Below are 14,251 nucleotides of genomic sequence, written 5' to 3' on the forward strand. Positions count from 1 at the left end.
TGTTGCATCGTGAGAAAGTGACAGAGAGACACGCCCGCAACACGGCCAAAGTTGTGATTGAGACTTTAGTGCATCGGAAATAATGTGTAATTATGCCGGCGTCGATAGTTAGCATTTGCATCGTCGTGTTATTACTTGATGGTGTCGCTGACCGCGACGATGCGTTACACCGCGACATAATGATCGACCTGTACTTAATTAAGTGATGATGCACACGCGACGGCAGTACGTATTACATACACTGAGAAAAAAATATTATTGATTCAATTAAAGTCTATTACGGGCTGTCACTAACATAGTAATTAATTCATGTATATTTTTATTGACATAAAAACCTTGAGTATTGAAATAATAATTTATGCCTTTATATCGAATAAAAATATACATGCCTTTATGTCAAATAAAAAATATACATGAATTAATCACTTATGTTAGTGACAGCCCATAATATAGACTTTAATTGAATCAACAGCATTTTTTTCTCAGTATATGACCGTTCAATTATAATGAGCTTGTTGTCTCAACGATGAATTCGATACAGATTTCTTTAATGTAGAATGTAAGATTTTTGCAGAATTAGATATGTATATAAATTCACATAAAAATATTTAAATATTAAGGTTCACTTTGGTTGAATTTCTCTTATTTAATTAAATTTATTCTCAGTGGTCCAAATTCGTATATAACTTTTATCTCATTAGGGGCCCACGAGACTCGCGATATTTATCGATGTACACCATGTATTTACCTATCTTTCTCTAATTGTAATAAATCCAAATGCGGAGAGAAAAGATTTTCTGTACGTTTGATGTTGTATATATGTATGTCTGATATTATATACAGACGCTAGTATCGTTATTTTTCATTTTACTACACTGGTTGAAAAAGAATTTATTTTAGTTTAGAATTTATTGCGGCAGATATTTATTTTTGGCATTTACAATTATCCCTACGACGACCTCTTACTTACCTTTGTAGGTGTCCTTGCTCCTTTTATCTCACGCTTCATTTCGAGAAATATCCTTTTATAGCTAACCATATATCTATACAAATCGTTCGTTGCGCTTGATTTATCGCTGAATCGTCTACATGAGTTCACATTTTGATAACCCTAACAACACGAGGTCTTATTTCATCGGACATCGGAAACTTATTTTCGTATAAAGTGCATCGTCTGCACGCACACACATCGTCCATCGTAATGCGTGTGGACGATAAAAGCATAATGTGTCGCAACGCGATATCACGTGAATAGGAGTGGAATAATCGTGAATATCAAATCAATCTCTGTATGTCGTATCATAAAATTAATTCTATCATATATTTTCTTCATTCCTCCTGCATTCATTTCTCGAATGAGTCCCTAATCCTCTCTGTTCCTCAGACGCAAGAGAAGCGAAAGGGCGAAAAAAAATTCGAAAACACTTGAAAATTTCCAGCATAAAAGAGAAGAGACGTATAAGAATAAGGCGTGAGCAATAAATCAGAGTTGAAGAGTTCCTATTCCTTTTTCTCTCTTTCTTTCATATCTGGAATTTAAATCAAAATATCAGATTGGTGCAAAAGATTTATATTTATCAAAATATATGAAAAGCATAATTTAAGAAAATCCAAAAGAAAAATTATCACTATTAAATTCCAAAAAGAAGTTTTCACTTTTTAAGCAACTTTTAAGCTTCATTTTTATTTAATATGAAAAAAAAACGATAAATCTTTTGCAGCAAGCTAATAGATTGTAACTCTATTTTTTTTTATAGAGTTTACATATACGTGTAATTTTCGTAAGTTAATAAAGTTGAGAAAGAGTATAGTTATCTAACTATATAACGATTACGCTGACACCATTAACCAGATTTCTCACGCTCGCGCGTAATTTGGTATCTTTTGATTTTTATCATACAAAAGTAATTTATTTATTAAATCTAATTATGATCTACGTTTAATAATTATTTATAATAATAATAATAATAATAATAATAATACATGTACAAACGAATAACGAGAAATAGTACAATTTTGATAATTACAATCGATGACGACAACGACGGTCAGGTTCTATGTACAGAAAAAGAGATTTCTGTCGTTCCGCTGTCGTTCTCGATTACACAAACTACTCGTCGCAAACACACTCGTGCAATCCAAATTGAAGTCATGAACGAAACTTGTCCTTGGAACAACGGCATGGACGGAATATCAATTTCATCCTTCATCTTTTACGTCAGTGTTCGCAGCGATAATTGCTTCGCATGATTAAACGATGATCCTTGAAAATCAATTCGATCGTGCGGAGCAAAGAGCAGCTCGTTATTAATATTAATAATCCTAAGAAAAAGAACGGTGTTGCGTCATTATAAATCCTAATCGCCGAGTTTTTTCTAGCAATGACTCGACTTCAATTTCTTATTTCCGTGTAGTATCGTAAAAAAATATTATAGTAAAACATTCGTCAGCTTAATTGCCCATTCCATAATGATAATGTCAAGGTAGAAAAAAATAAAATAAATCTAAATATAAACATAAAATTCTATTTTTCGATTAATTTATCAGCTAAGAAGTAAACAGTGGAGTTTAAGAATCCGCGACGAAGCGTGGATCTCTCGCAATGTTTTCGTCGGGAAGATCTAGATTTTATTCACTCTCAGATATTTCCGAATTTTCTCAACTCAAATTTTTAACTCGATCTTTCACGAAGGAAAGATCTGTCGATTCGTCACAATTACGTCTCGACCAACAAGAGAAATAACGTCTACAGATCTCGAATTCGTCGTCGACTGTTGTTCGCGATTAATTTATACTTGTGCGACTCAACACCGTCTAACAAAACACCATCCCGAGAAGAAACACACGTAATATAAATAAATTTAATATACCGACTGTCCGCAGTGACACATCCCGATAAAAATTCGTGTCTCATTGGACAACCTCTCCCTCTTCTCTCTCTCTTCATCCCAAACAGAAAGTCAATCATTTTGACATCAAAATAATGTCAAAATGACTTCAAAATGAATTATTAAAAGTCATTTTTCAATCATTTATGATTTGTTTTAACATCAAAATAATGTTATCTGATGTCAAAATGATGTAACTTGTTCCAGACAACACATCCAAAAAGGAGACGTAAGATGTTTTACAAACATTTTAAAGATATATCTTGGGTGCATCCCGTTTTGTGCTTACAGCGCTTAGCATTATTTGTTTAATATTTGATAGACAACAAGGATAAATTGATGCTCACAGCGTGTGAACGTGAAAACGAAATCTAACTCTCGATTTTGGACTTTTTGTTGTCTAGGATTGTTCCGCTTTTTCTTTCTCTCTTGCGAAATTGAATGTGAAAATCTTAATCGAGATATAAAGCACATGCCCGTCGCCTATAAGATAAGTAAGATTATCGTACAAGTCCTCGCGAGATACTCGCACGCTACTCGGCGCGCGACTCGTCTCGCGGGGTGGAACTCCGAGAACTCGCGCACTCGTTTCGATTCCCTCACTTGAACTAGTTGAACTCTACTTGCTGAAAGCAGGATTCAGCTGACCGGTCTTGGTGTTCGTCGCGTTCGCCGGCAATGGGTTGCTCAGGTGTAGCTTTTCCTGGCGCTTGGCGGCGCGCGCCAGGCACATAAGCGCACCGAGCAGGACGATCGCGCCGATCACGGCCAAGGCGCCGGACACCGCAGCATGGGCCACTGGTGGCAATTCTACCGCCAATTTCAGCAGGGAACGCATCTCCGGAGGTAGTTCATCAACGCACTGCGAAATAGAAAAGAAAACATGTCATTGATATCGGGACTAGGTTTAGCTCCGTTTAACAGAAAAAACTACTTTGCAACTATTATAAAAATTCTTTTATATGATTGGTTTATATTTAGATCTAATAAAGAACTAAGATTAATCATATTAGAAAATTTTACAGTTTCAAAGCTGCTTTTTTGCTAAATGTAACTTTTGTAAAAAAAGAGAAATACCTCTGCTCAATTCATCTATCTTTAAATTAAAAAAAGAAAGAAAGAAAAGCTAAATAAGAAGAGCGCCATTTAAAATGGAATAATACATATACATTTAAGTAGTGTACAAGTTCAATTGTAACGTTAATTCAACTTTAAGCAAAGCTTAAAATTCTCTCCTTTTCTGTTTCTCTTTCGATTTTAGAGAGAGAGAGAGAGAGAGAGAGAGAGAAAGAAAGAGCTTCTTTTATTTATGACAGTTTCTACCAATGTAATTTAATTTTAACCTTGATTCAATTAATTCTTTATTTTTCGAAGAATTACAAATTCCAAGCATTAATTCTATCAATATAAGATTAATTTTAATCTCAATTCAATTTACCTTCTTTTAATTTTAAGAATTAGAAAAAGATAATAAATAGTTAAATCAAGATTAAGTTAATCTTACATAGGTAGAACCGGGCTTTAATTGATTTAATTATATATTTGACGGTCTTGTGTGTATTTCTTATTATTGTTTAAAAAATTAATTAATTAATTTGTTGTTAAAAAAATCAATCTGAAGATCGCCAAATTATTTTGAAAAATTTCTCTTATTGTCACTAATTATACATTTCGATAAAAAATTTTTTTTCAAATCATGTATTTTTCTCTGCCTTGCAACACACTTAAGCATTTAATTGTTTATAGTTACATAATCTTATAATTATATAATAATTCTGCATAACGTGTTCATTGTAACGTCTCTCTCTATTTTAAAGCCTTTTTTTTATTGAGTTTTCTTTTATCGTTTTATAACGTTTGAAAACATATAATTACTAATATTGGTCCTGTCCATAAGGTCAAAATAAATTACTCTAGATCATTCTACTTATATATGTACATATGGTAATATATTAATGCTCTCACAATTAATATGGATATATTCGTAATATTGCTAATTTCATGAATATTTCTCTCACTTAGGAAATAATATTTAAAATAAATAAATTAAAAATACACTAAAATATAAAATAAAAAAAGAAATATTAGCTGTAAAATACATTATGTATGAAAAATTTAAGAATTAAAGGACATGCAGTTCGGATCTTATTTAAGGCAAGCTGTCGACGGAGATGTAACCTCAAACAAGAAGATCAATGTTCGTTTTCACATTTGCTTCAGCGAAAACGTTTCTCAAGATGATCAAGTCAAAGTTCCTCGCAGTCTCGAGTATGTGCCGTCTCGAGTACAAAGAAAATTCTCAGAGTCGGAAAGTATGTTCCCTCTCTTTTTTTTTCTCTCGTCGCGGCACGGCACGGGGACAACGTCAAACTCTTTATTAGCAAGTCGTCGAGACAAGTTCCATTAATATGAATCATGGACGAAAAGCGTGCGACAATACGTCCTCCTCTACGTGCATGGTATTCAAACGCACGTCGTTGCCGAGCAGCGAAACGGCGAACGGCAGGCACGTTCCCGTCATTGTCGAGGCTACGAAGAGGCAGAGATGAAAATTTCACCTGCATAACTGACTCGAGGATGATGGCGACAATTTGTAAGCGACATGGTGTTCCGTTGTCAGTAACTAGAGAGGGAACAAATCCTTGAGGAGAGCTCGATTCGCAAAACGAGCATCATGCTTATTTGATCGAAGTGGCTCGCTAAATTATTCAAGATTTGGAAGGGACACTTCTCATGCGATTGTTAATGAATAATAATTAATCTCTTGTAAATCTTATCCATCTCGATCTGCGTTTCTCTGTGCTGAAGCGTGTTATACTTTATTTTGATATTCAAGAATCCTGTTTTGTGAATGAATGCATCGTTTTATTTCCATTTTAAATGTTCATTTCGTGCCATTTTTCGTCTTTTTTTCTTTCATTTTATCATTCTTCCTTCGAAGTCAATAGAAAAGTTGATTCACGCACTGACATGGGCACAATGAGAATTTTCCGATATATTTTTAAAATATATTTTTGTTTTCTTTTTATTTAGTCATTTTTATGTGTTTTACATATGACACTTAAGAAGGACAAGCGAGTTTCTAACATCTTCTCACTTACCTCGAAGCTCTCATTAGCACAATTAACAAAATTTACACTACGTTTGCAAATTTAATAATTGATTTTCTTAACAGATAATTTATTTATAACAATATCAGCTATAAAATTATCAGCTATAAAAAAAGCAATTATCTCTATTTTTTACTTATATTCTAAATTTAGGATTTATAATTTAATCCATGCGCGAGTTGCTGTGCTCATTTAGCATTTAATTACGTTTGCGTAAGAATTTACACTAAACACGCTACGATTCATGCTATTTAGCACAAATTAAAAATTTTGCAAAAAACTAACTGCAAATTCGATATGTAATGCATTTTTTCAATATCGTGAGACGACAGATAATAATCGAAAATTCAAACATTGCGAGAGATTCATCTTATCAAGAATATTGTAATTATGACTATATCACATAATGCATTAATTATCATGTGATGTTACGTATGATATATAAATAGCATTATTATATTATATTATTAGTATTCTTATATAATTACTAACACAAAATCAATGGATACTCTAACAGCATAGACCTTCAGAGGATGTCCTGAGGATGTCCATAAGTTCTTTGAACATTCTAAGGACTGTATCCTCAGGATGTGTCCCAGATAAAGTGTGCTATTAGAATATCTAACAGAATCTATAGACAATAGCTAGATATAATTAAAAAGTATCATATACTTACATCCTCAAACCACATAATGGGGAAAATAATATCGGGGAATGAAGCGACCTGCTTAATATCTCGCACCTGGCTAACTGCGAGATTAATTTGTACCCTCGCTCGCGCCTTCATAGCCATGCCCATTATAGGCTGTACGTCAATGTAGAGCTGATGTTTCTCGGGATCCGGCGGAGATATGCCTGTCACAGCTTCCCGTAAGGCTGGATCGGCTGGAAAAAAGAATCAAGCAACATAAGATTCTAAATCACTCGACAAAACTAAGCTATTATTACTCTCTCTCTCTCTCTCTCTCTCTCTCTCTCTCTCTCTCTCTCTCTCTCTCTCTCTCTCCCTTGTTATCTATCGTGTTATCTTATATCGCCATAAATTTGAAAAAATTATAATAATTGCCGTATTAATTTGCGTATATAATCTGTTCCCTGTCTAACTTTTTTATATTATTGTTATCGTTTATTCCAGGAAATTCATTAAAAAAAACTTAAAAAAGACATAGACATATTAATTTTATACATATATTATATACATATATTTTGTTCTTTGTCAAACTTCTGTTTTATATTACATTATTGTCACGTTCAAAAATTCTTTTGCTTATTCTATATTTGTTATTCTTTATATTTTTTATATTCTTAGAGAATTTGTCCTAGAATGTATTGGGTTGTCCAGAAAGTTCGTGCCACAAAAGATTTAAATTTAGTAAATGAAATTGAAAATTTAAATCTTCTGCGTTTCAATTTTCCTTCAAAATCGGCACGAACTTTCCGGACAACTCAATAGAATTAATAAAAATGTTGTTTTATTTATCTATCTAGCTCTATTTCTACAAAATTAAATTACTATTAATATCATATCTTTATAAATAATTATGATATAATTTCTTCGACTTTTGATATTAAATTATTTTGCAAATTCGTAAAACTAGTTTATGTTTATTTAACGTGAATCAGCAGAGATGCCAGTTTAACCATTAGTCTGGTTACGCTCGTGTCTTTACATAATAACATTGCTTCGTTACTTCGCAGTGTCAAAAGTCATCACGTGCGGTTATACAAAATGGACGTAATGCACTACAGTTAAGTAGCACTTCATCGTCAGTCGAGTGGTTTAAGAATTATATTTAAGACTCTTAAGGTATTTCAAAATAGAAAAGGAATGATATTCTAGAAATGGAATTCATCATTCTATCTGTTTTTTCCATTGTTTTTAAATAATGATTAAGAAATCAAAATAATGATGCCCACGCAACTACTTTTATTATTTTCACATTTATAATTAAATGACTTTTAAAGCAAATGTTCATATAATTATTAACACAAACTAACATTTGACCATTGTACTCTTTTTTTTGAAGAATGTTGCAGATGTAGGAGTCATTTACAGAATATTTTATGCCAAATTCGTAAAGGAATTCGCATCAAAGATGTCTTATGTTATGAATGAAATCGAATATCATAAAGTATTTTGAATAAAGTGTCTCAAATTAGGAGGAACAGTTCCAAATTTGGTCTCAAATTAAGAATATGAATTATCTCTCTTTTAAATATGAAAACAATAAATATAAATAATAAGTAAAAATAATAAATATGAAATATAATTTTCAACTAAATTCTGTAAAGAATTTTCTGTTTTTTAATTTAAAAACCTCGATATTATTTCATAAAATACATCAATAAAAAAATACAATTTAAAAAAATAAAATGTGATCTCGTAACTTGATGTAATGTAATTGTTATTATGATCTCATACATAATGTTATATACATTAATTAATTATTAGTTTTTTACTTCTATCTTGTAATTATTAGTCATTTAAAAATATAATAATATAACATTGTTCATGTGTTTCATAAACAATTACAAAAAAAAGTTTATTTATAAACATTTAATTATGAGTTAATATCGATTTTTTTTTAAATGTCTCTCTCTCTCTCTCTTTTTAAGAAATCATTTAAATTTTGTGTTAGATAAACGAAATCGAGTATCTTGTGCATTTTATTTTACGAGAGAAAGATTTCACGACGATTTCATGACGGTGAAACTAGACTTCTACTGGAGCGTCATCTAAAATCTGGAGCGTTGAAAGTAAAAGTTTGTGCGGTGCGAAAATATATGCGCGATAAATGCGAGAGAAACAATTTGTATAATATTTCGTGGGAAAATCACGGCGGATGCGTGAAAGAGATTGTTCCTCCTACTAGGAAAAATAGGTCTCATAGTAACAGACTGTTCGACCGACTCCAACTTCTAGTTACAGTCGCACAGAGCCGGAAACGACAAGTAAATCTCGCTTACGAAACTAGCACGCACGTAAGCGATCTTCGTTAGCCAGTCAGTCGATTACCTGTTCTACGTAAAGAAAAGGAGACACATGGGCACAAGAAGAATTGGTTTGCTTGACAGCGACTAGGAAGTAACGACGAGAGATCGCAGACACATAGATGAAGCATCGGTGACGTGAGGAAGGAAAATGCACTATGTGTTGCATATACAACGCAAACAGACTTATCGCGATAATCTGCTAAGAAAATAATTCTCGGTAAATTATGTATTGCGCTTACGTAAGACGATACACTTTTATATACACGCAAGAGATTGATCGCGTAACGATCGATCCAGATGATGTTTAGATTCACAGTGTCGGAAATTCATGACACGATACATTACGTCAAGTATCGGATGATGTGCATTGCGTTCTACGATTAGCAGAGCTCGCAATAAATCTATAATAATAATAATAATTACGGCAAAAAGAAGACACGACATTTGCTGTGTTACTCAATCATTTCTCGTCATCTTGACGTATATATCATCCGACTTTAAGATATTGCAATTAATTATGATAAGTACGATAATTGCCAATAAATAAAAATATCCCGACTCGAATCTCATTACGATAATTTGTAAATGAGGTTTCGTCGATGAGGCCAGAAACCGCGTTACGTGACACTTACCAAGGTAGAAATGCGGAAAAGTGATGAGAACTGGCGAATCGTACTGGCACAGGGAGACGTTGAACGTGCCCTCCGGTGCACATGGTGGTCCAGCTGGACAGTAACACTGTTGCGACGCCATATTTTCTACCGAGGTGAAGACATTCGTCGGCGGGGCGAATCTGTAGCCAGGGACTCCTCCGGCGGCTATTACTTCGCGCTAGAAGACAAGATTTTCTTTGATGCGCAATGATCAATACTTTATTGAAAGCATTGATTCATATTTGTAAAATTAGTCGCCCTTTTAAATAAATAAAAGCATAGCTTTTATGGAAAAAATGATTAAGTAATTTTTGTCTTACAAAATTATATCGTATAGTAAAAATATTCTGATTATTTTTGTCAAACTTATGACAAACTTTATTTGTATCTGAAAAATATCGAAATGCAAAAATATCGAGAGATATAAGGAAAATGTTACAATTATAGTAAATTTATTCAAATGCTTATTTTCAGAAAGGTCATACTTTATTCTCAAGATTATAAACATGTACAACGCTCGAGAGATTTCATATACTTATATTTTTTACCGCGCAGTAATTTTATCAACGTAAAAAATACTCATTGATAAAATAAGTTTTATAGTCTTCAGTAGCATAAAATTTATAACTTTACGAAATGTAAAAAATATCTTACAATATAGCTATACGGCGATGATTCATTTACTAGGAAAGTAAAGTAAATTTTACATAAATAAGCACCTATTCCTATACGAATTTTTTATTTCCATAAAATTTATTAAAATTCTAACACATATTAATTATGTTTTTCTTTGTGCGGGATTAAAAACAAAAATGAAAACTCTAAGAAATAATTTTTACTAATTTTGTTTCTTATATTTAGCTTCCATTCAAGTTTGACATTTTCCATCGAAATTAAAAATAAAATTAAAATTAAAATTGCCGAGTCAAATTATTAAAAAATATGTTACTGACTTTTGTTTACATAGTATTTTCAATATTTTTATTCAAATAACATAACAATTAGGAAATGTTCCACTAAATTAGCAAAAATTTTGAAATCTTAAAAATATTAATTGTTATAATTCGCAATGCAAAAAATAACTTTAGTTTCTAAAAAAATTTTATCATGATATTGATCGAGATATTAATGTTATTGATTGTTTATGTTATTCATTATAATATTACTATTAAATTATATAGAATGATACACTATGAAAACAAAAACAGAAATGATTTTTTTCGATATCCTCCTGCTTTCAGATTTTATTCACCTCGAAAAATTATTAAGTCAGAATTTGAAAAAGCCATCAAACGTCTGTTGTCGTATCAGTTGAATAATTAAAGAAGACCAATAAAAACACAAACCTGATAAACCAGCGGCAACGTCCGGCAGAGATCTTTCTCGAAGACCTTGAGCACGGTCTGCTTCGTGATATGAGGCGGGAATATGCTGCCATCGGTGCCCATGATGGAGTCGCATTCCTTCGTGGTCCAATGGCCGAGAGCGTCCTTGCCGTTCCACCTGTCCATTAATCCGAATTTGGTGATATCAGTACTGCCTGTAAACATCGTGTACAAATCCGTCCCAGTCGCATTCTTGCCATAAAGCAGACCGAACTGATCATACGGCAGTTTTTGTTCCTTGGGCACAACGTCCTTGGCCAGCTTGAGCAGAGGATCATCGTAACCCCAAAGTAGCTGGTCGACCGACACTTCGACGAATGGCTTGATTTTCAGAATGTCCATGATGGATGCCATCGCCAGTCGTAGGAAACGAGCGGCGTGTTTCGATTGACTGGTAGCTGATAGCATAGGAACGTTCGGAACGACCACCAAATCATCATCGGAACCGGATGACAGATCCTAACATTTCGATGAGAAAAGAAAGAAAATGAAAATCTGATCGAGTGAAAAATGACTGATTGAATGCAATAACAGGAAAATTTGTAAAAGAATAAATATACGATAAAAAAATCTATTTTAGAATAAAAAGGAATAAGGATTAACAATAATTAATCCTTAGTATAATGATTTTTCAGTTTTATTGCACACGATAGGTATATTAATTTCAAACAGACAAAATTAAAACTACAGTATTTAATAATTAATTTAATAATAAGCAAATTATACACTATTAGCGTGTCTTTAAGATACACTATTTTTTTATTTAAAAAAAAGTTCTATATAAACGTTATAACTAATTACTTAATGTTTTTAGATTTCCGAAGAAAAAATCATGCAAAACATGAATGACTCAATCGTGTATACTAAGAATTAACATACGATAAAAAGTTAATAATAGCGTATTATTATATAAAATTAAAAAAATGCTATACAAAAGTATCACGCATATATAGAAAAGCAGTGCAATGAAATAAAAAGATAGGAATACGTAACGATAATAAAATAATTTGCAAAAGAAACAGAGATCATTCAGATAAAGAATGAAAATCCACATCAATTCGTGAACCGTTACACAGCATCCGCATAATAAATATTTTCTTCCATAAATTTTCTCTCGAAGCAAGAACGGTCCGTGTACATATTGTCTTTCTTGTCGCTTGTACGATAATACACTTGACTACGCCATGGAAACGTTTCTCTGAAACGTCGAATGTAGAAAGTCACGACAGTGATTTCGATGCGCGAGCAAGAGTAGCCGTGCAGCCGCAAGTTGACAGAGGAAACGCGGTTATGACGAATTTAAATAAACCCGGAGGCGACGTGACGCCTTCGATTGTCATTCAATGCGGATTCACTGATTTTTTTTTTTTCTTAGTAGTCGACGTTATTCCCGTACTTGAACAAACGAACAATCAAAGATTATGATACATCTTATGCGTTAAAGACGCGCATTGTCTTGAATTCTAATCAAATGCTTCTTATGATAAAAATATTTTAGTCTCGGTCTCAGCTGTTTTAATGAATCATCTTGGAAAATATTCGCGTAAAAAGAACGCTAAACATTAGATATTTATATGTTTGTATAAAAAAGTTAAATATATAAGAAAATTAAATAAGAAAATTAAATATTTATATGTGTATGTTTTCATATTTTGTAGAAAGCAATGACTTATTGTATAATTAAAAGATACATGATGTAAGTTTAGAAAAATTGCAATTTTAATACGGAAAAATATAAATTTAAAATAATTATATATTGAATTTTAAATAATTCAACACCGGAAATTAAACGTTTATTAAAAGATCAATATTGATATACCTATATCTAAATGTAAATCAAAAAATTTGGAAGAAAGCGAGAGTTTTCAATTAACATTACTGCTGTATTAATTAGATAAGGGCTTACTGAATTAAAGATGAACGTCTTTTTGACTTTGTAGGTGACGGTTCCATTATCGTTGAATTTGATATCCACCTTCTCCCAACGTTGTTCGTAAACATACGGACCCAGCTCCTGCAGCGCTGGTTTCTCGCCATTGTTCAAAAATTCGTCAGCGTTCGTCACATTGTAGATGTAAATTTGCATACGTGGCACGACCGGCGGCTGCTTCCAGAATTTGAACGCGCGTCCGCCCTCTCGTATCGTAAGCTCCTTGTCCAGGATTAAGTTGATAAGATTCGGAAATAGAACCGCTAGGACGGCAGCCAGGATTATTAGCAAGATTCCGCACGAAACGGCCGCCCCTGAGGAAGAGGAAGGAAAGATGAGTCACTGCCGTTAGTTAGAAGTGCTCTTTGGTTTTTTTTTAACGTTGAACAGAATTCGCATTAAAAATCATGAGAATCAGTATGTTAAAATAAGTAAAAATAGAAAGGCATTTAGAATTCTCTTATATTTGCAGCCATTGTAATCAAAGTACAAAATTAATTTATTTCGATGTATATTGTATGAAAGAAGAAAAAGTTTCTCGTTTCTGGACTCGTGATTTCATGCGGTATTATTGAAGTAACGGCAGCCTTAAGAATCGTAAAGCATTATGCTTTAAGAATTTATTCCTATCAATTCAAAAAGTCGAAAGGGAACATAGAAACGGCAAAATTTATTTATTTCACGAAGATTTATATTCCATTTCTGTTGATTCTTTCTATGTAATCTTTCATTTTTACACTTTGTATCAGAGATAACAATCCCGGTGACCTGGAATAATTAACACGATTATCTTTCGAGTAATTATGAATGTAATTACGTCACAATCTAACGATCTTCGATCAAGGTTGTCGACCTATCAATCGACTCAATCAGCAGGAGTCAAACACAAAAAGGAACAAGGATAGCTGATTTTGTAAAAAAGATGCGTCTTATGTGTCTTCCTGAAACGGTCATCTTTCTTCCCGCCACATATATAATGTCGCGGTTATATCCCAGCGGGATAAACTTTACGTCCCTTTTAATGATCGTATCAAATTGGATCGACGATTAGGATTAACGGTTACCTCGGTCCTATTTCAATGAACTACAATGAGAATCTCATTTAATTGATAAAATAATCAACTGATCTCTTATTTATGAGCAAATAAATTCTTAATTGATGCAATGAAATAATTAATTAAAGCGAAAAATTTGATTATTGTTTCATTTTACTTGTTTCTGATAACATACAGTTTGCGATACTTGCTTTAGCATCTTCATTCTCTCTCTTTTCGCTTGATTATATATATAT

At 32.6% G+C, this 14,251-nt stretch overlaps 1 protein-coding gene across 1 annotated transcript in view; it reads right to left on the minus strand.

Annotated features, from left to right (window-relative positions):
• Positions 1-3,195: 3,195 nt before the first annotated feature.
• The window catches only part of LOC108688041 (scavenger receptor class B member 1), a 39,785-nt gene continuing 28,729 nt past the window's right edge, over positions 3,196-14,251 (minus strand). The window contains exons 2-6 of the mRNA XM_018194120.1: positions 12,937-13,274; positions 10,992-11,489; positions 9,625-9,823; positions 6,675-6,883; positions 3,196-3,750 (exon numbers count right to left, since the gene is read on the minus strand). Coding sequence (XP_018049609.1) covers positions 3,508-3,750; positions 6,675-6,883; positions 9,625-9,823; positions 10,992-11,489; positions 12,937-13,274 — 1,487 coding nt within the window. The 3' untranslated portion in view covers positions 3,196-3,507. The remainder of the gene's footprint in view (positions 3,751-6,674; positions 6,884-9,624; positions 9,824-10,991; positions 11,490-12,936; positions 13,275-14,251) is intronic.

This window comes from Atta colombica, unplaced genomic scaffold (assembly GCF_001594045.1).
Source record: "Atta colombica isolate Treedump-2 unplaced genomic scaffold, Acol1.0 scaffold224, whole genome shotgun sequence".
Lineage (NCBI taxonomy): Eukaryota > Metazoa > Arthropoda > Insecta > Hymenoptera > Formicidae > Atta > Atta colombica.